The sequence below is a fragment of the Passer domesticus genome, chromosome 23 (assembly GCF_036417665.1).
Source record: "Passer domesticus isolate bPasDom1 chromosome 23, bPasDom1.hap1, whole genome shotgun sequence".
Lineage (NCBI taxonomy): Eukaryota > Metazoa > Chordata > Aves > Passeriformes > Passeridae > Passer > Passer domesticus.
The window spans coordinates 1,423,384-1,448,287 of record NC_087496.1 but is presented as its reverse complement, the minus strand read 5'-3'; the positions used below and the strand labels follow the sequence as shown (position 1 = coordinate 1,448,287).

Here is a 24,904-nt window from a genome sequence, read left to right as displayed (position 1 = left end):
AGGCTCTGATTGCCCCTGGCAGGTGGAAATGGCAGCCAGCAAAGCAGAGCAGAGCATGCCCTGGTTTGCATAGGGGCTCCTGGACCCTGGGCTCTCGCTCCTCGGGCAGGTGGCAGTGGCAGCCAGTGCAGGGCAGCTGTGGGCCCTGCAGGTGCTCCCAGCTCAGAGGGAGAAGCAGAGGGCAGTTCCTGCTTTAGTCACAGCTCTGAGGGCTGGTTCTGTCTCTCCCCAGGAGGCTCTGTCGGTGGTGAGCGACGACCAGTCCCTGTTCGACCCCACGTACGGCGCGGCCGCGCAGCTCCCCAAGGACATGACGGCCTCCGGCAGCCCCGACTTCGGGCAGCCCCACAAGATCAACCCCCTGCCCCCCCAGCAGGAGTGGATCAACCAGCCCATGAGGGTCAGTGTCAAACGGGAGTACGACCACATGAACGGATCCAGGTAAGGAAAGACCCTTTGCACGCTTACAGTCTTAAACATCACAAGAATGTCCCAGCTGGGAGGGACCCGCAGGGTCATTGAACCCAGCTCCTGAATCCAAACCCTGAGCTCAAACAAAGGCAAAACACCCACTCTCCGTTTGTGCTCTTGTCCTGCACATCAACACCTCTGTGCAGGACCATGTCCCAGTCTCCTGCAATTCCTTCCTTTGTGACTCATTTTTATCAGCCTGAGCACCCTGCTGGTGCAGTCCTGCAGGACGTGTCCCTCCCAGTCTCCATGGACACTCCAGGGACTGGGCATGAGACTGCCAAGACAGAGCTTGTGCTGCAAATGCTGCTGTAAATCCCACATTTCACCCCTGACTTCAGCACCCCATGGATGTGCTGTGTTTCCAGGGGCTCACAGAGGGAGCATGCAGCAATAATCAGAGTTTCTGCCAGTGAAGCACTGAAAGCTGCACTGCTGGGCTGCCAGGGCTTCCCTGAAGGACACCTTTTATTTGTGCTCTACCAGGCCATAAGCAAACTTCTGGGAATGGAAAGCTTTTTGATGTCTCAAGCTGCACCAAGGGAAATACAGGTTGGATATTAGGAAAAAAGTTTTTTACAGAAAGAGTGATAAAGTTCTGGAATGGCTGCCCGGGGAGGTGGTGCAGTCACCATCCCTGGGTGTGTTTAACAAAGCCTGGATGTGGCACTGGGTGCCAGGGTTGAGTTGAGGTGTTGAGGCTGGGCTGGACTCAATGATCTTGAAAGTCTCTCCCAACCTGGGGATTCTGTGATTCTGTGGGGAAGGCAGGAGACTGAGGTCCTTTATGGGAGTCTGCGAGGTGGAACAAAACCAAAGGCCTGTGCCTGTTGGAGTTCTGGATGCTGAGAATTTTAGACTTTCTGTGCTAACAGACTCTGACTCCCAGAAGAACACTGCATTTAACCAGAAGCCATAAAAAAATATTCCAAAATTAATTGATAACACTGAAATTACAAGTGTATCATTAATTAAAAGTATAAAATATAATAAAGAAAAAATTTAGAGTTTTAAAATAGAGTAATGGATATAAAGAAAGATAAAAGTTTTAAAACAAAATCAAGTTATTCTTCTTCACCTTCTTCTTCCTTCTTCTTCCTAAGTTTAAGTAGTATTTTGTAATTAAACAGAAAAGTCCACATTGCAGACTTTGAATAATAAAATAAAAATAAAAATAAAAATAAAAATAAAAATAAAAATAAAAATAAAAATAAAAATAATTGTGCCTACCCCTTCTGAGTGGATAGAGGAGACACAGGGAATTCGGGAGCCATTGGAGAAGGTTAATTGTGTGAAGCCCCACAGGGTGCCTGGGGATGGTGTAACCTGCCCAGCTTACAGCCAAAGCACGGCCCAGCCCCTGTCATTTGTACTTAGATGTGAATCCTTTCCCTGGTCAATGAGAAATTGGATAGCTTGAAAACGTTTTGTTAATAGATTCCTTGTTTTTTTTTCTGCTAAGGCTGGGATTAAATCCGAGATAGTATTTTTTGTTTGGACTCAGAAGTTTATTAGTTTTTAGCTATGTTACAGTCTCACAAACTGTGAGTTCTACAGCACATTGCTCTAACAAGGTAAAAATTTGCCTTGTATCCCTCTCTACAAGGTCATTTAAGGCTAAACTGTCCAATTAAGAAATTACATCTAAATTATTTTTACTTTAACCCAATAACCAATCACCTGTGCCTGCAATGTGGACTTTTTTATCCAATTACACAAAACCACCCAAACCCGTGGAGAAGAAGGTGAAGAAGGTGAAGAAGAAGGACAAGGACCAACCTCTACCCCAAAACCTCCATCTTGCTTTATTTATATCACTATATTCTAAAATCCCAATCTCTAAGTTTCCCACCCTGTGATGTCACACACTTCTATTCAAACCCCACACCCACAATCCCAGTTCTGTCATTCCATTTTGGAAGCTTCTCCACAGCCTCAGGTCAATGCAGTGTTCTCCTGGGGGTCAGAGTCTGTCAGCACAGAAAGTCTGAAATTCTCATCAGTCAGGATTCCAACATTTTGTTATATCAGCCCAGGTGGCTTCTTTTAGAAACATTACTACAAGTCCACAGCCTGGAAACAAATGTCACCTTCTTGAACATAATTTTTAAGTGTAAAAATGTCAATAATTTTTTCAATTTTAAATATATATATAATATAGATACACTTTGGTTTTTAGCAAAATCTTTTAGAGTTCATTTTAATTTTAAATATTATTTGAATGTTTAAGTCACAAACATCTCTGCATTTGTAGTGTTTCATGGTGAAACTCTCAAGGGTTTTTCTACTTTAGAGTGAGTTTAGCAGCACATTTTCCCGGTTTCTGAGAACACAGCAAAGCACAGAGTTGGAAACACAAAGCAGCCTTGCACTTTCAGCCCTCTACAGAGAGATGAGGCTGTTAAAGACATCAAACAGCAGCATGGTGTTTTTTCCTCGTGAGTGTACAGTAGATGCTGATTTTGCCCTCAGATAAAGGCCTTTGTGGCAGTTGCTCTCCCATGGGGATCATTTGCAGGCTGAACTCCATGTCACCCTGACTGTACCTCAGTGGCATTTCGTGACTCCATGAAAACCCCATGGGTATTTGCACTGTGTTCCCAATCTCAGAACTGGGGTGAAACATGGGAAAATGAGTTTTCCTGAAAAAGCATAACACAGAAAGAAGGATGGATCTGGGGTATTGATAGTCATGGGGGTTACCTTTGGCTACCAAGGATGGTTTTCTCAGGAAAAGGATGAAGAAGCCTTTGCAGCATTGCCAGGCTGCCCAAATCATGGCTGGGGCTTGGACCAGCCTGGGGTAGTGGAGGTGTCCCTGTCCATGGCCGGGGGTGGGATGGGATGGGATGGGATGGGATGGGATGGGATGGGATGGGATGAGCTTTAAGGTCCCTCCCAACCCAAACCACTCTGGGATTCTGTGGTTGCTGCAGTTGCTCACACCCCCAGTGCCAGACCCACGCACACAGAGGGGTTCCTCCCTTTCCACTCCTCTGTCCCAGGGAAATCTGGCAGGGAAAAGGAGCCCTCCACATCCCCTGAGCTGCCATAAACCACACGTGTCTGTGCTCTGCAGGTCCTGTAAGCACAGGCTCTGTATCATCCTGAGTGTATCTGTACTTGTACACCCAAATTTTCTGAGTGTTCTGTGTGCTCTGGAATGAAATGTCCTGGGCTGTCCTTCCGTGGTGATTCCTGTGTAGCCATTTCCTCCTCTGTTCAGAAAAAAGGGAAATAGCTCTGCCTGGACAAACTGATTCATGAACAACTGTAGGAGCCCTGGGAGCCATGAAAAAGGCCCTTGGAGTGTGTTGGTTCTGGGCAAACAGGAAATCCTTCATCACAGACTTGCTCAAGACTCCAGGGTTCTTTGACATAAAATATGTGCTCAGTGTCCCTAAAGAGAGGTAACCCCTGTCAGGAGGGAAGAAAAGGCTGCTGTGAATGTCAGGGCCATGCACTGCCAGAGCTCCCAGCCTGCCTCTGGATAACTCCTTAGCGTGGGAGCTCCAGGGCACCCAGGACAGGAGAACATTCTCTCCATCCTCCATCCCCTCGTCCCTGCCCTGCATGTCCATCCCAGTCTGTGGGGATGGACTGGGCCACTCTAATCACCCTGTCCATCAGCTGCCTGGCCAACCCCACACACATGTGAGCAACCAATCCCAACCCCAATCCCGACCCCAGTCTCAACCCCAATCCCAACCCCAGTCTCAATCCCATACTAATCCCAGTCCCAACTCCAATGCCAATCCCAACCTCAATCCCACCTAACTCCAGCCGCAGGCTGTACAACACCCAGTGCCTCCTGCCCCTGGCTCTGCCCCTGGCTCTGCCTCTCTCACTCTCAGGTGTCCTGTTCCCGAGTTGCAGGTGTCCCCCAGCAGAGCCAGCCTGGGCTGTGCTGTCACCAGGGAGTGCTGCAGGGCTGGGGTTGTGTGCTCTGCCAGGGACAGCTCCAGGGACTGCCAGTGCCAGGGGACAGCAGGGACAGTGCTCGGCTTTGCTCTTTCCCTCAGACCAGGAGCAGGGCTGAGGGTGTGGTGGGGGTTTGGTCCTCAGCAGGGTGGGAGAAGGGTCTTTGAAGGACTCTCCAAGTGCTAGCCAACATAGAAAACCCACCCAGCTCTCTACCCCATGCCAGGATCCCCTGGCTTACCCTCAGACTGGAAAGAATGTTCCAGATGAGTGCATCCTAACTGTCTGTAAGGGCTGCTCAGGCAGGAATCAATGTTTTTGGGGAGAAGATGGGAATTCTGTATTATTGCAACATTCAGATGTAGAAATTTCATTAACTCCTCTACTGTTATCAGACCCTGAGGCAGGGTCAAAATCTGTCCTTGCCCTCAGACAGCACCTTGCTCAGAGCAAAACCCGTTTAAAATTATATTTTAAAACCAAAACAAATTTTTGTTTAAAATTCACATTTGAAATTTTACTAAATAAAGGAGGAGGATTATTTAGATGAATGCTGGGTAAAGTTTAACCCAGATCTTGACCGTATTTACTGAGCTTCCCCTAATCTGCATTTGCAGCTAAACTCAGTGAGCCATTACAAAAAAATATTACAAAATGTGTCTGATCTTCAAATGTGAAAGAAAGTTCTCCTGTGCTGATGGATGTGGGCAAACTTCCCCAGGCAATCCCACCTGTGTCATGGATTTTGTCCAGCTGAAATAATGAAATTTGGGAATACTCTGGAGCCGTTCTGCAGAGACATCCCAGAGCAGCTGTGGCTGCCCCTGGATCCCGGGCAGTGCCCAAGGCCAGGCTGGAGGGCTTGGAGCACCCTGGGATAACCCTGTGAGATGTCCCTGCCATGGCAGGGCTGGCGCTGGATGGGCTTGAAGGCTCCTTCCAGTAAAACCCCTCTGGGGTTCTGTGATGTGTCTCTTGCTCCAGAACATGAAAATACCGCCAAGGTTCGGGGTCCCCAGGGTGTTTGTGCTGTGTCAGCCCAAGGCCAGGGGAGCTGCTCTGGTGCCTGCAGGGAGGAGCTCCCCGCGGAGCCGCGGGTGAGCCCTCTAGTGGGATCTGCCGGCTCCTTCTGCCCCAGCAGCTCCCTCCTGTCTGCCTTCACCTGGCTGGGACAGGCACCCCAGCCTTGCCATCCTTTTGGCCGTTCTGCAGCCTCTTTCAGGAGCTTCCCTCCTCCCGAGGCATCCCTGAGAGCAGGGTTGAAGCACAGGCAGATGCAAGTTTGGAGGAGCTGGCTGTTCCCTCTGTTCCACAGGCTCTACACCAAAAAGTAGCAAATTTCAAAAGAAAAGAGGTCTGGAAGAAAGGATGAATGAAAGGACAGGAAAAGAGGGATAGTAAGAAGGAAATATTCCCCTGAGTCAGGTTCAGAAATTCCTGAAATCTGTCGCTCTTTCAAGCAGAAGTCAAAGGTGGTTCCTAGACAGAGACCTGGGACAGTGATGGTTTTATTTCCACACCTCTGGAGCCCAGGCTGGAGTTGTACAGAGGATTTACTGGTCAGTGCCAGGCAAGCTGCTTGTCCATTTTGGCCAGTCTAGGAAAAACTTTCCCAACCAAAAGATGCAAACTTTTGGCATCCCCAGAGAGAGCTGCTGGAACAAGGAGCCTCTGGACATTGGGAATGAGTTGTGCTTCCTGTTCCTTGGACTCTGCCCATGCCACAGGGGCTGTGCTCTGGGGAACTTGTGAATCCAGCCTGTGCCCATTTACCTGTGGGCATCCACAACACTTCCTGCCACAGCCTGAGCAAATGCAGCATGGAGAGCACTGCAACGTCTGGAGTGTCTGGGAAAAGCCAGGGATTGATGTGGCAGCTGAAATGCTCTGGCACAAACCCTTTCAAATGATGAGGCAGTATTTCTCTGAATCCCAGCCTGCCTGTGGGTGATGCAGGAGCTGAGGAAGGAGCGATATTCCATGAATTCATCCATGGCTCACAGCTCCCTGCTCTCCTCTGACACTGTCATTGGACACAGCTACACCCCCCTCCTGCTGGGGTAAATCCCTCACCTGGGACAGGGCAGGGGCTGCAGGGGTGACTCAGGCTGGCAGAACTTCTCAATTCCCAAGAAAAGGCTGTGTTTGGTAGGAAATGCTGGGTTCCAGAGGACACAAAGTTAAGGATCTTCTCCCTTGCTGTCGCTGAAGATTCCATGGTGCTTTCTCAGGGACAGCTCAGTCTCCTGCCCAGTTGGGTGATGCTATTCCCAGCCATGTGTGTCCTACAGGGTCAGCTCTGGATGCAGCCATCCCCAAAACTTCCCCAGAGGGAAGGGAGACAGCTCTGCAGGCACAGGCACATGACCCTGCCAGGCACCTGGAGCACATTCAGTGTCCTGCAGGATTCATGGAGTGGCTCCTCTGCCCACAGTGCCCGGCAGGTTCACCTCAGTCCCTTAAAGTCCCTTCAGACTTTTCTGCCAGAGGTTTCTGGTACTTGGCTGTCGGGGCTGGGCTGCTGAGACAGAGCTAGGGATGGGCAGGGTCTGAACTGCCAGAGCAGAGTAAAAAAAAATCATGTAAAAAAATCATCCCAAAAACACCAAGGGGATCTCACAGCCCCGGGGTTATTTTGGTTACTCACTGTGAGGGTCACTGTGCACGGTGTGAGCAGGGAGCACAGGAGGCCAAGGACTCTGCTCTGTGCCTGTGCTCATTCCAGCCAGAAACATGGAGAGACTCTTTACAAGGTGTTGTTTTCCAAGAGTCTGGATATCCCAGAGTCACAGAATCCCTGAGAGGTTTGGGCTGGAAGGGACTTTAGACACCATCCAAATCCAAACTCCTGCCATGGGCAGAGACACCTTCCACTGTCCCAGGTTGCTCCATGCCCTGTCCAGCCTGGCCTTGGACACTGCCAGGGATCCAGGGGCAGCCCCAGCTGCTCTGGGCACCCTGTGCCAGGGCCTGCCCACCCTCACAGGGTAGAATTCCTTCCCAATATCCCATCTAACCCTGTCCTCTGGCAATGGAAGCCATTCCCTGTGTCCTGGAGCTGTATGAGTGAAATATATAGAATTATTTGATCATAAATAGTGCCTGTCCCATCTGCAGGAGCATTTTCCAGGGAAATTTTACTCCAGAACAGAATGGGAGAGGGAGCTCTGGACCCCAGGCAGGGCAGGAGAGGATGTTGGTCACTCACCAGGGGCAGTGACCTCTGAACACAACAGAGCCCCTGGAGAACAATGTGAGACCCTGGGGCACAGTGTCACACCCTAGAGCATGCTGTGACACCCTGGAGCACAGTGTCATACTCTGGACCATGCTATGACAGTCTGGAGCACAATGTGAGACCCTGGAGCACAGTATCACACCCTGGGACACTGTGTGACACCCTGGAGCATCATGTGACACCCTTGAGCACAGTCTGATACCCTGGAGCAGGGTATGGCTCCTTGGAGCACAATGTCACACCCTGGACCATGCTATGACAGCCTGGAGCACAATGTGAGACCCTGGAGCACAGTGTCACACCCTGGAGCATCATGTGACACCCTTGAGCACAGTCTGATACCCTGGAGCAGGGTATGGCTCCTTGGAGCACAGTGTCACACCCTAGATCACACTGTCACACCCTGGAGGACAATGTGACATGCTGGAAGACAGTATGAGCCCCTGGAGCACAGGGTCACACCTGGTGATCACACCCAAATCGTCCTGTCACACCTGGAGCACAGTGTCTCATCTAGAGCAGTATCATACCTGGATCACTCTGTCACATTTGGAGCAGTGTCACACCTGGATCATTCTGTCACACCTGGATCACTCGGTCACACTAGGATCATTCTGTCACACCCTGGATCACTCTGTCCCACCCAGGCCACGCTGTCACACCTGGATCTCAGATGCCACCCTGGCCCTCCCCAGCCCAGGCCATGCCCAGCAGCACTCAGCTCTCAGCTCTGTGCCCAGCAGGACTCAACTCTGTGCCCAGCAGGTCTCAGCTCTGTGCCCAGCAGATCTCAGCTCTGTGCCAAGCACTCAGCTCTGTGCCCAGCAGGTCTCAGCTCTGTGCCAAGCACTCAGCTCTGTGCCCAGCAGGTCTCAACTCTGTTCCCAAGCACTCAGCTCTGTGCCCAGCAGGTCTCAGCTCTGTGCCAAGCACTCAGCTCCGTGCCCAGCAGGTCTCAGCTCTGTTCCCAAGCACTCAGCTCTGTGCCCAAGCACTCAGCTCTGTGCCCAGCAGCACTCAGCTCTGTGCCAAGCACTCAGCTCTGTGCCCAGCAGGTCTCAACTCTGTTCCCAAGCACTCAGCTCTGTGCCCAGCAGTTCTCAGCTCTGTGCCCAGCACTCAGCTCTGTGCCCAGCAGTTCTCAGCTCTGTGCCAAGAACTCATCTCTGTGCCCAGCAGCACTCAGCTCTGTGCCCAAGCACTCAGCTCTGTGCCCAGCAGCACTCAGCTCTGTGCCAAGCACTCAGCTCTGTGCCCAGCAGGTCTCAGCTCTGTTCCCAAGCACTCAGCTCTGTGCCCAGCAGCACTCAGCTCTGTGCCCAGCAGGTCTCAGCTCTGTGCCCACCAGCACTCAGCTCTGTGCCCAGCAGGTCTCAGCTCTGTGCCCAGCAGCACTCAGCTCTGTGCCCAAGCACTCAGCTCTGTGCCCAGCAGCACTCAGCTCTGTGCCCAGCATGTCTCAGCTCTGTTCCCAAGCACTCAGCTCTGTGCCCAGCAGCACTCAGCTCTGTGCCAAGCACTCAGCTCTGTTCCCAAGCACTCAGCTCTGTGCCCAGCAGCACTCAGCTCTGTGCCCAGCAGGTCTCAGCTCTGTGCCCACCAGCACTCAGCTCTGTGCCCAGCAGGTCTCAGCTCTGTGCCCAGCAGCACTCAGCTCTGTGCCCAGCATGTCTCAGCTCTGTTCCCAAGCACTCAGCTCTGTGCCCAGCAGCACTCAGCTCTGTGCCCAGCAGCACTCAGCTCTGTGCCAAGCACTCAGCTCTGTTCCCAAGCACTCAGCTCTGTGCCCAGCAGCACTCAGCTCTGTGCCCAGCAGGTCTCAGCTCTGTGCCCAGCAGCACTCAGCTCTGTGCCCAGCAGGTCTCAGCTCTGTGCCCAGCAGCACTCAGCTCTGTGCCCAGCAGGTCTCAGCTCTGTGCCCAGCAGCACTCAGCTCTGTGCCCAGCAGGTCTCAGCTCTGTGCCCACCAGCACTCAGCTCTGTGCCCAGCAGGTCTCAGCTCTGTGCCCAGCAGCACTCAGCTCTGTGCCCAAGCACTCAGCTCTGTGCCCAGCAGGTCTCAGCTCTGTGCCCAGCAGGTCTCAGCTCCCTGCTGCTGCCCAAGGCCCGTTCCTGCCAGCACAGGGCTTTCCCCCCTGGCAGGAGCAGTGTCCCAGGGAGCCAGCACTGCTGATTCTCCCCATGAAAGCCCCGTGTCCTTGCTGCTCCTCAGCCTCTCCCGGCTGAGGGGACATCGAGCCTTCAGCAGTTGCCTCTCTGAAGGCGGATTTTGGTTCCCTGCCTGGAAAAACAGTAGGCGAACTAGTAAACCCTTAAATTCGAACATGTGTAAGTTATACATCTTATTTCCATTTTCCAGCAACATTCCCTTCGTCAGACATGAGGAAAAAATTACCGTCTGCCTTGGAATATCTCGGTGGAGCATTTATCTCCCAGCCATGATAACTGAATTTCAGGCACTTCTCCCTCCCCCCCAGCTCAGGTTAAGAGACAAATTTGTTTAGTGTCCTGTTTGGAACTCTTGCCAGCTGAGCTCGGAGGGTGGGATTTGTGCACTCTCACCATTCTTACCTGCAGGGAATGGTTCCCTCTCAAAGCTCTTGGCTTCTGCCAGAGGAGGAGGACAGCTCTGGGATTAAAGCATGGCCTAAACTGCCCTGGAAATGGCTCTGGGATTAAAGCCTGGGCTTGCTCTGTGCAGAGGTTGTGCACTGATTCCCGCCTTGGGAAGGTGAGGGCAATGATGTGCCCTTCCCTGGAAGCCCCTCGACGTGGGATGTGCTGTGTGTGCCTGGCAGGCTTGGGACTGAACTTTGAAGGGACAAAAGGCAGGAGCTGCTCCTGCAGCTGGAGGAAAGCACAATCCCTGCTCCCTGTCTGGGCTTTGGAGACTCACAGTTCTCCCAGAGTCTTCCCAAGAATTTGCAGTAGGCCAGGCCTTAGCACGGTGCCACCTGAGCTGCTGGATGTCCCCTCTGTCACTCCAGTACCTCAGGAGTTAAACTGGGGCCAGAGCTCCTTTCACACCCGGTACTGGGGTCTGAAGTTCCTGACTCAGGGGCATCCAAGATTCCCAGATTTCCTCACCAGGTAGTGAACTGTGGCACTGTTAATCAGAGAATAATAGAATAACAGAATAATTGAATAATTGAACAGTAGAATAATTGAACAGGCTGTGTTGGAAGGGACCCACAGGATCACCAAGTCCATCTCCTGTCCCTGCACAGGACACCCCAGCAATCCCACCTTGTCCCTGAGTGTTATCCAAATTCTCCTGCAGCTCTGGAGGCTCCAAGCACAGACAAGCTCCATCCTGTTCAGCCCTGGCTAGATCAGACTCTGTGCTGCCACTGGGTGTTCTTGGGGACAGCCCTGTCCCTTCGGGTGGGTGTTCTGGGTTCTTTGTTAATGTCATGAAAGGGCTGTACCTGTGTCCCTGTGAGCTCTGCAGGTGAGCAGAGCACCTGTGTGCCACTGCCAGGCCCCAGTGCAACACGAGGGCTGTTTTAGCACACAAAGGGTGGAACAGCCTGACAGGGCCCCAGGAGCAGCCAGCCTGCCTGCAGGACTGCTGGAGTGCCCTGAGCAGCCAGGGTGAGGGAGTGGGGTGTAACCCACAGACCGGTGTCCTGGGCACTGGCTCCCTGCCTGGTTTGGGCACTGCAGACATTGCCTTGTCTGGAGTCATGCCCTTGGACACTCCAGCTGCATTATCAGGGATCCCCTGTGTGCCCACAGACCCCTAATGGCACCCAGTAACAGGTCAGGAATGGCCTCTCCATAAGGGAGAGGGACCCCTGAGTGTCCCCCCGTGGTGTGAGCCAGCCCCTCCTGTGTGCAGGGCTGGGGGGCTCTGGTGGTGACCCAGCTTTGCTTTGCCTTGCAGGGAGTCCCCCGTGGACTGCAGCGTGAACAAGTGCGGCAAGCTGGTGGGAGCAGGGCCCGAGTCCAGCCCCATGAGCTACAGCACCTACATGGATGAGAAGAACGGGCCTCCCCCCAACATGACCACCAACGAGAGGAGGGTCATCGTCCCCGCAGGTACTGCCACGGGCTGGGCCAGCTGGGCCTGCTCTGCCTGGAAGAGATTTTTGTTTGGTTTGTTTAGCAGCTCCCAGAGGAATTCTCTCTCTTACAAACCATGCAAAAAATAAAGAAAATATCAGAGTTTCTGGCTAGTGGGAATTCCCACGTCCCAGAGCATGATCTGAATCAGGATAGACAGCAGATAACTGGTATTTTCTCTTTCCTTTTTTTTAAATTCTGTTTTAAATTTTTTTTTTCCCCGGAATGCAGTGTTGTTTTGGTGTGCTGAACCAGATCCATCTCATGTCATGCTAGAGGAGAATCTGCTTCCTGGGACACACAAGGGATGATCAAAGAGGAATGAAGTGGGGCCCAAGTTATAACTCCCCTGGTGCTCTCAGGATCCAGCTGCACTTTCAAGTCACACTGATTGATTCAAAATGAACTATTTTGTTTCCATTTTTCTTGTTAGAAGTAGAAACCCAGAAAAATTCTATTTTGCAGGAACTGCGTTATCCTTCCAAAAATTGTCACACAGAAACATTCCTGTCCAGCTTTGTTTGTGTTTGGTATCCACATCTGCTGCCTGGAGCTGGCAGGATGCTCTGGATGCATTTGGATACTCAGGGGTGAGAGCTGCTCTGGGGGAAGCCTCAGCCTGGAGTGAGGAGCTGTTTCCCTGTGAAGTTTATAAACAGCCAGGGCCAGGAAGTTTCCAGCAAAGGAGCCAAGTGCTGGCCCAGTGACATCCCAGAACTGGCCCTGCTCTGAGGCTTTCAGCAGGGCAGGAGGGCAGGCAGACAGTGCTGGCAGGGGGAAATGCACTCGTGGAATGCAGCTCCTTTCTCTGAGCATGGCTTGACCACGAGCAGATGACAATTCCCAAGCATTTGTTTGCCATTTAGGATGAAAAGGAAAGGCTTGAACTGAATGCAGTGAGGAGAAGCCAATAAAGGCTTGATAGCAAACCTCTAAATCCCGTTCAGGCTGATGTGTGAGGGACGGGCTGAGCTGCCTGGGGACAGCAGCACAGATCCATCCAGTGTCCACCTTTCCAGCTACCTGGAAAGGTGCAGCTGGCACCAACCAGTCCCTGTGTCATTAAAGATGTTCCAGGGGCAGAATTTATCCTGTATGTTTGAAAAAAACCAAGGGTGAGCTAAAGTCTAGCATTGTTGAAAGAGGGGAAATTACTTTCAGTGCCCCCGGTGGAAGAGAAAGTTTGGAATCTCCTCTTTGAAGGAAAGTGAAAAAAAGGACTTCCCCCCCCCCCTTATGACCATTCACAAATCAAACCCTTGAGATCCTTATGAAAGAGCAGACATTTACCAGACTTTGGAAGACAATAATGAACATCATCCCAGATCTCTGGCTGCAGGAGAGGAGGCCCAAGTCATCCAAGAAAGGCATTTGGATATTTTAATTTAATCCAGAATGGAGATTTATAGCACATTAGGGCGAAGATAAGCAAGAATAATGTCACATTAGGCTTACAATAGTAGTAATAACGAGCTCTAAGCCATGTTTCAAGAAGGCAGATTTTCAGACACCATTCAATGTCTTTTACAGTGTTTAAAGGGAGGCCACAAATTCACTCTGCCCTCTAGATGTTGGGTTGTTTTCAAAACTCAAGACAAATAAGTCTTTCAATTTAAAAAAAAAAAGAATCCTCCCTTGAATGCTTGCATTGTAAAATTTGCAGCCTTTTGCCAGTGCTTAGAAAGCACAATTTCAATTAACTATAGCCAAAACCTGAAGGAAATCCATCTGTCGTTCTCAGAGCAGACTTGCAAAGGTGTGGGGTTGTAAATTCCATGTTCTGAATTCAGCTTTCAGCAGCCCAGGTTTTCTGGGGATTCAGTGGGGAAAGGTCTCAGTTACAATTTCGGTTCCCTGTTTGGTGCTGTTGTTGCAGGGCTCAAGTGCCCAGGAATGCCAGGTGTGGACTCTTCCTGACCTTTTGTGCCCAGGGCTGCCCTCAGCCTGGGCACCCAGTGTCCAGCCCTGGGATGAGGCACTGCTTCACACCCCCTAAATGCAGGCAGAGGCATTTCTTGTTCTGCCCAGAGCACCCCCAGAGCCCTGGGCATGTTCCTGATCCATGTTCTCAGCTCCCTGGGATCTGAGTGTCTGAGGTTTGTCTCAGAGCTGGAGCAGCTGGTAGTGACACATCAGACATCTCCAAAGCCTGAACTCCTTTGCAATCCTGTGCAGCTGCAGCAGAACATGAATGTGCAGCTCCAGCTTGGAAAGGGGATCCGTGGGGAGCTGCAGCACAGGAAACATCTGAGAGTGCTGATATGCTCTGAAAAGCACTGTCAAGCACTGTGGCACCAGCTCTTGCTGGGGCCCTCTGATCTAATGCCCTTTGCAGAATTCAAAGGCTGATTGCTTTTTTTACCCACTGCTGCAGCCACTCATCTCCACGGGGCCTGAGCTCCAGCCGGGCTGCAGCAGCTCTTACGTCAGCAGCAGCAATAAAGATCCCCCAGCTGGAGTCTGCTGACACTCAGGGACGGCCAGACAGCCCAAAAATCTACCCTGCCCTCGCACAGCTGGCTGCCTTTACAGGGACAGGGAGGCAGGACTGTGCTCCTGCACCGGGGTGAAGAACTGTGACTCACACCCAGGGCAAGCTGCTCTGTTCTAGAAGCACTATTTTATTTTATTTTATTTTATTTTATTTTATTTTATTTTATTTATTTTAATATTTTATTTTATTTTTATCTTATTTTATTTTTATTTTAATTGTTATTTTATTATATTTTAATTAAAAATTTTTAATTCTTATTTTATTTTATTTTATTTTGGTTTTAATGTTTTAATTTTAATTCTTAATTTTATTTTTATTATTTTTATTATTTCTATTATTTTATTTTATTTTATTTTATTTTATTTTATTTTATTTTATTTTATTTTATTTTATTTTATTTTATTTTATTTTATTTTTATTTTTTACTTGTATTTTATTTTCTGAGTCCCTTTGCTGACCATGAATACCCCATGCTCAGGGTCTCTTGTGCCAGCTGTGGGCTCCCTAATGCCCATGGTGATACCCACACAGCTCTGATGTCACTGCACAGCCTTGCAGAGCCCCACTGGGACAGGAACTCCCTCTCAAAGGGCTCAGCTTCCTTTGGGAAGCTTTTTTCCAGACAGAGAAGATTCAAATGCCACCAGGGCTGTTCCCAAGCAGAGGAGGGAGCTTTGGGCAGGTGGGACAGCCAGAAGTGACCAGGCCAGGTTGTCCATCCTGAGCCCTGCTCCGTGGTGCCTGTTCATCCTGGCAAAGGGGGTCAGTAAATTCAGTATATCTGCTTGTGGAACAATGGCTCGCGCTGTGGCAGGGCTGCAGGGGCTCTGGAGGTGTGTGTGTGCCCACCCTCTGCTCTCTCCTGCCAGATCCCACCCTCTGGACCCAGGAGCACGTGCGCCAGTGGCTGGAGTGGGCAATCAAGGAGTACGGCTTGATGGAGATCGACACCACCATCTTCCAGAACATGGACGGCAAGGAGCTCTGCAAAATGAACAAGGACGACTTCCTGCGCACCACCTCCCCCTACAACACAGAAATTCTGCTGTCTCACCTCAGTTACCTCAGGGAAAGTGAGTATTGGCCTGGCCATCCCAGCCCCTGCCCTGGGTGAACTCCTCCTGCAGCAAGGGACAGGGAAATGAGCAGAGAAAGGCAAGCAGAGAGAGCAAACAGGGAAACAGGGAGTGAAATGGGCTTGGAAAGTTCACATGAGCACAGATGGAGCTACTGGTGCTATCAGGGAGGTGAAGAACTGAGCAGGGCTCTGGAGGAGATTAGATAAGCCTCACAGATAACAACATCTGTGGCTATGTGATAAAAATACACAAATTTGCCATGGAGATTAAACCTGACATTAACTGATTTGTCTCAGGCAAACGATTCCATAGCTCTGCAGTTAGAGGGCTGTGCCCTCCCCATAAGCAGGACCCACAATTGGCCAGGGCTGGAGCTTTCCTGTGCTCCTGCAGGCCCAGGTTTGTGGGAGAGAGTTGAAAACCCAAGAGCGATTCCCCATGTGTAAATGTGCTGGAGCAGATGTTGTGCAAATGACCCAGGACTCTGAGAAAAAGGTTGTGGAAACTCTTTAATGCTCCTTTCTGACCCACACTTGAGTATGGGATGGATCCAATTCCCCTTTTTGCTCTATTAAGCCCCAAACCCAGGAGCTGTGAGCAGTCAGGAAAAGTGTTATCCCAGCACCCAAACAGGAATGAGCACCTTAGGGATGGCACATGCACCTGATGCTGGGAGTCTTAGATTTCAGCTTTTCCAAGACTTCTGTGCAATCATGATCACATCCACAGCTTCCAAATGTCTCCTCTTCACCTGTAAATGGAGCTAAGAGCATTTCCTTTCCCCACAAAGGTGTGCTGAGGGTAATGGTGCTCTGATGAGCCAGAGAACTGGAGCTGGGCCCCACATGCTCTGCTGTTTTTCCCAGTGAAACAGCTTTTGTAGGACTATCATTATTTAAACACTCAAAAATCAGGAGAAGGTGCCATAAATCAAGGTGGAAGGGCAGGGAGAGAAAGGCAAAAGTGTATTTTCTCCACTAGAAAATCCAAATGTGATGAAAAGGCAGTTGAATATGTCTCCTCTGGCCAGTGAAGGAGAGATACAGAATTTAGGGTGTTTCTTCAAATTTGATCTCTCCCTGCCCAAAATCAGTGGGAGTTTCACAGATTCCAGTGGCACAGAAGTTAGATCACAGATGGGTGCCTCTGGAAGCTCCACCTTTATTTTTCTTGAGAAGTCGAGCCAAGGAAATGATTCACAACAAAAAAACCAAACTGTTGGATTTGAACAGTTGTCCCGTGTGACTGGACAATAAAATAATTTCCCATCCAAAATCATAGACAAATTTAATTCTGTTCCATCAGAAAAGAGCTGCTAGTCCACAGCAAGCTTTCGAAGGATTGCCTGTGGAATTAGACAGTTTCCTGGGAAATGGGAAGGCAGTTTTGTGCAGCCAGCAGTGCTTTGGCCAAACCTGCTGACTGGGGCTGGGGAAATCTGGCACTTTGTAACCGGAAACGCTTCTAAATTCCCACAAGATAAACACCCAAGTGAGACACTTGAGTTGTGTTATTGATAAGGCTTGAGAATTGTCAGAGAGATGGAATTGGATGGAGTCAAAGCACACGAGCAGGCTGGATTTGGAAAGCTTGGCAGAGGAGTGGAATTCTCCATGTGGCATCTCCAGGATCGTCCCAGTGTTTGTGTCCCATTGTTTGGGCTGACCAAAGGCAGGATCAGGGGAATTGCATTGTTGATCTCATGGCATGAGCCCCAAAACCTGGGCTCAGTGGCCATTTTTACCATCTGCTGCTGCTCATTTCCTCAGGAGCAACTTCCTGCTTGATACCCTGGGCACTGAGGTCTGGTCACACTGGTCTCCATGGCCAGCAAGGCAGCACCAGGGCATGCTGACATTCAGGACAGCAGTCCCAGGCTCACACCTTGCCTTTAAATACCTGAAATGAGGAGATTTTGCTGACTGTAAGGTGGCATCAGCCATCCTGCCTTCTCTCTGGGCCCTTCCATTGGCATTGTGAGAACTGATACTCACTGCCAAAAGTTTAGAAGGTTTATTAAAACCTTATCCAAAAAAGTACAACAGAAGACTGAATAGAGAAAATATTACGGCGCCGGGAGCAGAGGATTTTTTTCTACCATGTCTTCATCCACACAATGGATGGGCCACCTTTTAATCCTTTAGCCCCTCTCAAAATCTTGTCCATCAACTCTTTTTTTACTGTCCAGTGGTGGAGATCTCTTCCTGGCATCTTGAGAAGATCATTTCCTTACGCATTGGAGGTCAGGTATTGCCAGAGTAACAAGCCAACCCTCCCAAATGTCCCAAACCCAGGCCACCCCCTGATAACAATGCAAGGGGGGTAAAACATAACTATAAACCTATAAAACTTCTCTTAGCATCTACATAATATTTGCCTTTTAATTGTGAGAGTCAGCTGGCATTCCTCATCTATCACAGGATGGTGGGTCTGTGGAGCAGGGGCTGTGCTTCACAGCTCCCCAGCCCAGCACTGCAGCCCTGGTGCAGCTGCAATATTTAAATGCTCCTGCAATAATGATCATCAACACATCCTGTCCTGCCAGGGCAGTGCCTGCAGTGATTTCTGTGCTATTAAGACACTGCAAAACCCAAGGAACTTTGCTGGATTCAGGCAGACTGCTCACTCCTGTTTCACAGGGAATTCAGTGCCAGTCCATGCCAGCTTCAGGCTGATGGATCTGTGTGTGCTGATCCCAGATGTGCTGCGAGTGCCCTGCTCATCAGGGCAGCTCCTGGCTGCTGGAGCTGGGCAGAGCATTCCTGCTGCCCTGCAGCTGTTCCCAGCCCGGGGACAGGCTGCTCTGGGCAGTGCTGGGTGGCTTCCTCACACAGCAGCACCTTCCAGAGGAGCTGATGGCTTTTCCAGACCAGCTTCCAGTGGATGCTCAGTGCTGAGCTGGAGCTCAGTGCCATGGGGATTTGGGCTTTCATTTTCACGAGTTTTCCCCTTTTGGAAGGTTCCCCTTTTGTTTGTCCCACAGACACTAGGCTTTGCTCCTGCTTAGGGTAGGGAACAGGTGATGGCCACCAGCACAGGAGAATTTGGGGACAGTGCAGACCTGCAGGCTGGGTTGCCTCTGTCCAGGCTCTCTAAAGGTGTTTGTGGTCTTGGGATGTTAAGCTGGATATGTGATGATTTATGAATCCTCAACTTTGGGGTTTGTTTTCCAAGAAACAAAGCTGATCTCAACTTTCTGAGCTGTTTGCTCACCCGACAAGGAGACCTCCTGAAAATGAGCTTTCCCAGAAGGATCTCAGCATTTTACACTCGTAATCAGGGTGAAAACTTCCTTAAAGCTGCCTATGAAATACATTCTTTTGGCACATCTGAGTCCAGACTGAAAAAATAAACCAGCAACATCTGCATGACCTCAACAAAAGCTCAGTCTCAGTTTTAGCAGTGGAAGGCTCAAGATGAGCTGTGTAATGAAGTCGAGAGTAACCCAAACTCATCCCACAGCACCTTTAGTCTCCGGCTTAGGCCTGGCTCAGAATGGTGCAGTTGTTTCCTGTTGCCACAAGCCACTGAAGCTGGCAGGAATTCTGATCCTCAGGACATTGCAGAGTGCAGAGCCCAGTCCTGCAGCACTCTCCATCCTTTGGAGCCTCCCAAAGTACCCCAGTGGTTCTTTCAGGGAGCTCCCTGCCCACCCCCTCAAACAATCATCTTTCTTTACATGTTCCTTTTAGTTCCCTCTCCAAAATCATGAAGCCATGCCTTGATTCACCTTCTTTTTGTTCATCCCCACACACTTTGGGGCTCCAGACTGATCTTTCTCCAGCATATTCTGCCTGGTGAATCCTCTCCAGGGAGCTGTTGGGCAGGAGAAGGGAGTTTTGGATGCATCCATGCTGTGTTTGGGATGAAGATCAAAAGGAACTGAGCTGCCACCTCCATCCTTTCCCTCCCTGGTGGTGGGGGCCAGGCTGTGGGCTGTGCACAAAGAGGAAGAGCCTGAAGGGGAAAGAATGAGGCTGTGGTGAGAAGTAGAAAACTGTTCAGTGGTTTTGAGCCATGTGTTAATGCCCAACAAAACCATCCTGCCAAGTGCAGCAGGACCTGGATTCCAGCAGGAGCCATGCAGGGCCTGGGCAAGGTGAGGGTAAAAAAGACTTTCAAATTAAATAAACCCCGAGGCTGTGGAACCAAGATGTTCCTGTCCCTCTGAAGGATGAGCTGCCCTGTGAGAGGGAAGGGTTTATTGGGAAAAGCTTTCCTGCTTTTCAGTCCTTCTCCATCTTTTTGTAATGAATGCAAGGGAAATAAAAGAAAGGGAAGGATCTGGGGTGCCATAAAAGAACGTGTTTAAACCTTAGTTGTGGAAGAACAGCCCTCACTGCATTAACCAGAGAGCTGATCCATCCATGGTGTCGCTGACCCAGGCAGAGGGAATAGGAACAAAAATGAAAATTCATCACCCAAAGCTCTACCCCCAAAGGAGAGTGGGAGGAGCAGCCTGGCTTGTGTCTGTCTGTCTGTCTGCTTCCCTCTGTCCCGATCTGGTCTCTTCCTTTCTCCCTTTCCCTCCTCCATTGAAACCCTTAATAGGAAACACATTTCCCTCTCTGTGGTGTTCCCACCAGAAACCTCAGACTGCCGGGCAAAGGTGAGAACTTTGAGCAATTAAACCGGGGGAGGCGCCGGTCCTTTCCAGTGGCTTGGGCTGCATTTTTTACCCTAAAGTAGCTATAGGTTGATCCTGCTCGCTCAGTGCTATTCATCACCCCACCCCCACCGCCCCAGCCACTCATTTGCAGCCCATTTAGTCATAGAAAACCACGTTTCTGAATTCCCCAGCACTTCCCTGTCTGGCGGGGGGAAGCTGGGCTGGGCGTTGCACTCAGGATTGCTTTAAATAACCTGAAAAGGAGAGAGTGGTGGACAGGAGTTTCCCCACAGATATTCAAGAAAGAAATGCCAAAGCCAGAAACCATCAGATAAAAATATGAGTTACGTGGACAGAGTTGTTTCAATTTCTCCAGCAGCCAATCTCTAAATATTCCAGCCAATCCCTTTGGCTATTGGCAGCTTTCAGAGCCAGGGTACCCTTGGGATCCCTCTGAACTCTTTACCTCCTGGTTCACCATCCATCCTGGCTTTGGAAGCATCCCCTGGCTTGCAGCATCTGGTACCATCCATCCTCCCCTCCCTGCGAGCAGCTTTGTTTCCCAGCACCTCCTGCCTCGTGTCCTGCTGGCTTGTGCAGCCTCTGGCTTTGTTTGCCTTGGGGAGGACAGAAATCCACTGCAGCAGAGGGCAGAGGGCCAGCAGCATCCAGCACCTGCAATGGCTCTCAGATCTGGCCCAAACCTCAGCTCTCACAGGAGAGACACTCTGAGAGCACCGAGGGGCACCTGAGGTCATTTGGGACCACGTGCCCCAGAGGAACGGGCAGGGCTCAGCCCCACGTCCTGCTCAGCTGGTGCTATGGGACCTGCAGAGAGGGGCTCCTGCCCTGCTGAGGGGCTGGGGATGCTCAGGGCAGGATCCCCCTTATGGAGGGGATCTGCAGAGCTGTAAAAGCACTCAGGGCAGGACTGGTGCTGCTGCAGCCACAGCCTCAGGACAAACAGGAGCCTGTGCCTTGTCAGGACATCACTGACCCAGCAACAGCTGCTCCAAGAGCTGCAGGAAGGTGAGCCCAGGGGTGATGTGGGCACACGTAACCAGACAGCCATGAAATGGGCATTTCATGCTGGCTTCCCTGGACTCCCAGGATCTCCTCCTCCATTTCCAGGAGAGTTTACAGGAGAACCAGAGGGAAATGCTTAGAAAGGAACATTTCCTCACAGACTGTGCAGAACAGAGACCCTTCCAACAGGTTCTTTTTGTGCTGCACTTGTGTGTCACGTGGGGCTGGATGGAAAGGCTTCTCTAAAGCAAGGGAGCTGTTCCCAAATTCCCCAGAGCAGGGAGATGCTGGAATCCCAGTGAGAGCTGTGCAGCTGCTGGCCCCAAACCAGGCATGTGACACTCTAAAAATGGCCAAAAAGGTCCTGACAGTGCAATTTGTGTCTTTTCTCCTGCCTGTTCCTCAAACAGGAAATTTCTCTATCACAGCCAGTGAGAGAAAAGCTTCTTCCTTATCCTGTCACACAAACTGTGCCACAGGCATTTCTGGAGGCTGGGCTGGGATAGATCCTGTACCTGTACAACCTCACACCTTAAGATCAGTTTTCAATGGGGGGCATCAAGGCACTCAGTGAAGGAGACAAATATCTTTATTATGCAAGTGAGGAAACAGCAGCACATGTGCCCTGCAGCTACCAAGCTTTTAGATGAATTTCACAGAAAATGTCTCCCTAATTAACAACAACTTCTTTTTTTCATGCCATTAACAACATTTCCTATCTGCCCTGATGACTCCCCGTGGCAGAGTGTGCCCAGACTACTCTAACTCCTTTTCTTTGCCTTGCAGGTAGCTCACTGCTGGTCTACAACACTCCATCCCACACAGATTCCTCACGTCTTGCCACCAAAGAAGGTCAGTGTCTTACATACAAATGTCCTGGGTTTGACTGGGTTAAAACTAGACCTCGTTAATAATATCCTTGGCAGAAAATGTTCTGCTCCACTCTGCATTCACAGCACAGTTAAAAAGGAATAATTCTCACTGTGCAGCCCCACCCAGGCTGGAAATGCCATCTCTGCTTGTCCAGCCAGCACCGTGGCATCAAACGTTTCACTGTCACGCTGGTGTTTTGCTGAGCTGGTGAACTGCTGGCACATTTTCTGTTCCTGATGTGAACAGTTTGGAATCTCACACAGACAGCAAGGTCTGAGACTCTGTTCCTCTCTGAGTTCACAGTTTAAAGGATCAAATCTTCTCACGATGAATTTCACTATTGTAAAGGCCACTCAGGTATTCCAAACCCATCCATGGATGTGTAGCTTATTTCAACCAGCAAGGAAGATTAATTGTATCTTTTTGACACTTTCATTTTGGAATACTTTGATTTTCTTTTTTGTTTCAAATAACCCATCTGGTTTTTATCTAGTAGAAATTCTGACCATGTAGCTATAGCTTAGAAACCTTGGAGTTTAAAAGTTAATAACCCTCTTGAGACTCCTTCAGGCTTTGGAGTTGTTTGTGGGTCCTTCAGTCAGGTGTTTCAGGATTTTCTCTGCACCTCCAGCCCTGCTTCTTGTTCTTATTTTTATTGACAAACTGGACTCTCAGTCAGGATAAAGTTGTGAGCATTGGTGTGATACAGAATCTCAGAATGGTTGATGTTGGAAGGGACCTTAAGGATCACCTGGTTCCAGTCCATGGCCATGGGCAGGGACAGGATGAAGCACATCCCTAACCTACATAGAGAAGTTGAATTTATATAGTGAATATTTGGGTGAATTTATCACCCCTAAGTAGGGTGATAAAGAGCAAAAATCCATTCTGTGCTCCGTAACTCCTGTGTAGGGACAGGAGCCTGTAATGGGTTTTCCTTTCCCTTTGTGCTGCTGCAGGAACATTGGGTTTGTTCCCTGGGCTCTGTTCAGCTCCTCCTTGGAGACATTTCTGTGGAGGGTGAAACTCCTGCCCACCCCTGAAGCCAGCCTGTCCCTGTGCCAGCTCCCTGACTGTCACAAATGCTTCTCTGCTCTTCAGGAGAACGTGGCTGCATGGACAAGCCTCGAGTTTGGATTAAAAGAGCACTGGGGAAAGGCAGAAGGTTTTTTTATTGAAGCAGATGGAGAGACAAAACCTCCCATTGCACTGAAGGGCTGCAGCAAACAGAGCCCACCTTTAACAGCTCCTGCAGGGAGGGTCTGGCTGCCTCCTTCCTGTGCTGCCCCCAGAGCCCTCCTTTCTCCTTGCATTTCATCCCCAGCATCAGCCTCGGAGCTGGACACGAGATCAGGGCTGCTCCTGCAGCAGCTCCTCTTGTCCAGCAGGTAAATGCCCACTGGAGCTCCCTGGCACTGTTCTCCCTCTGAGGCAGCACAGTTGATGAAAGAGGGGCCATACAGGGACAGAGCTACTCGGGCTGTGCTCTGACTGCTGCTTTGACATTAACAATGACTATTTAAAGTTCATCCCAGCTGGGCTTGCACTGTGTAGTAGGAATATAGTGGGAATAAAGGGAATAGAGTAGGGACATGTATTCCTTCACAGTTTCCCCTCACACCAAACCTCTGCTCATTCTGTCTCAGGCGAGGCAGTTGCTAAAACTAAAGCCAAGAAAAGTCTGATTTTTAAAATATTTTTTTCTTCAAGAAAAAAAAAATCTGTGTAGAACTGCACTCCTCTGAATTTTTAAACACTTTGTGACTTGGGCCTTGAGTCACTCAGGCTGAAAGAAATTTGAGGGGAAAGTGTCCCTCCCCCTGCATTTTTAGTGGCCTCGAGGGTGTCTCTGTAGTGCAGCTGACAGAGCTCTGGGTTCACTGCTGTCAGCGTGGAGCCCTCAGCTTCACATGGAACTTTCATCATGTGGCAATAAAGGACCAAGCACGCCCAGGAGAGAGGCAAATAAAAATTAAGAACTACGTAGAAATGTTGAAATCCCATCTCTTCCTCCCCCATTTCTCCCTATAGGGCATAAATTCCACCATTCCTTCCACACTGGGTATTGGTGTAGCACAAACTGCCCCACTCCAAGCCACTGCAGCTGCCTGAGGTTACTGAGATAAGGGAAAGGGATAGGAGAGCACGACAGGCTGGCAGATAAGGGACTGGGGGAGCAGGGTAAAGTGGCTCATCCAATAGCACAGCAGAAACTCATGATGCTCATAAAACTGGACTTGGAATTCCTCAGTCTGGGGTTTTTTTTAGGAAACAGGATTTTCCTTGTTTCCTTTTTAATGGGCTCACTTCAAGATGATAGTCTCACTCCAAAGGATTATGTTCTTTTTAAAAAGGAATTTCAGGTTAAAAATTATGATTTTTTAAAAAGATTTTTTAACTTCTCAAAAGATTAAACAGTTTTCTTCATGCCAATACATCTGGAATCTACCAATCCTGTAAATATTTCTCCTCTCTACGTCTGTGAATAAAAACAGACGAGTTTTTCTAACCACCTTCCCTTGAGGATTCAAAAGCAGGTGATGAAATAGTACCAACCATGCCAAAGATAGGAAAAAAAATACCATTTTCTTCACTCCTCCTGTAGTTTTTCTATGTAACTAGCGCAAATAACCTGTTTGTGCAGATTTTAGGGAGACACAGGAGCCCTTTGCATGCATTTACACTCTGCTTTACACAAAACATTCCCTCCACGGCTGGAAAAAAGAACCCACACGTCAGAAAAAAAAAGAAAAAAAAAAAGTGCAGCTGCAGCACAGACAGCTGCAGATGTTCCAGATGCAGCACAGGCTCTGCTCCCTCCCCCAGGACGATGTCCCCAGGAGCACAGGGAGCCTGGCCCTGTCCCAGTGCTGTCCCTGGGCTGGCTTTGGTGCCCTGGCTGCAGCTGCAGACCTGACTCCCTTTTTCCCTTCTGTTTTCTGTCCTCTCGCTCCCTGCAGTGCCAGCTCTGCAAACAGGAGCTGCAGCTCAAGTGCAGATCTGTGCAGCAGGAATTTTGGGAATCTTTACAGCAGATCCTGAGTCCCACAGTGGGGCCCAGGGCAGCTGAGTGTTCTCACAGCAGACAGGTAGAACCTTGTCCTGTTCCAAGGCCTCCTGCTGCCTCA

General features: G+C 50.0%; 1 protein-coding gene across 3 annotated transcripts in view; it reads left to right on the top strand.

Moving 5' to 3' along the window:
- The window catches only part of FLI1 (Fli-1 proto-oncogene, ETS transcription factor), an 89,237-nt gene that overhangs the window by 48,286 nt on the left and 16,047 nt on the right, over positions 1–24,904 (top strand). For all 3 annotated transcript variants that reach the window (XM_064397650.1, XM_064397649.1, XM_064397651.1), the window contains 4 exons: positions 233–441; positions 11,517–11,671; positions 15,059–15,262; positions 21,690–21,755. In XM_064397650.1, coding sequence (XP_064253720.1) covers positions 233–441; positions 11,517–11,671; positions 15,059–15,262; positions 21,690–21,755 — 634 coding nt within the window. The remainder of the gene's footprint in view (positions 1–232; positions 442–11,516; positions 11,672–15,058; positions 15,263–21,689; positions 21,756–24,904) is intronic.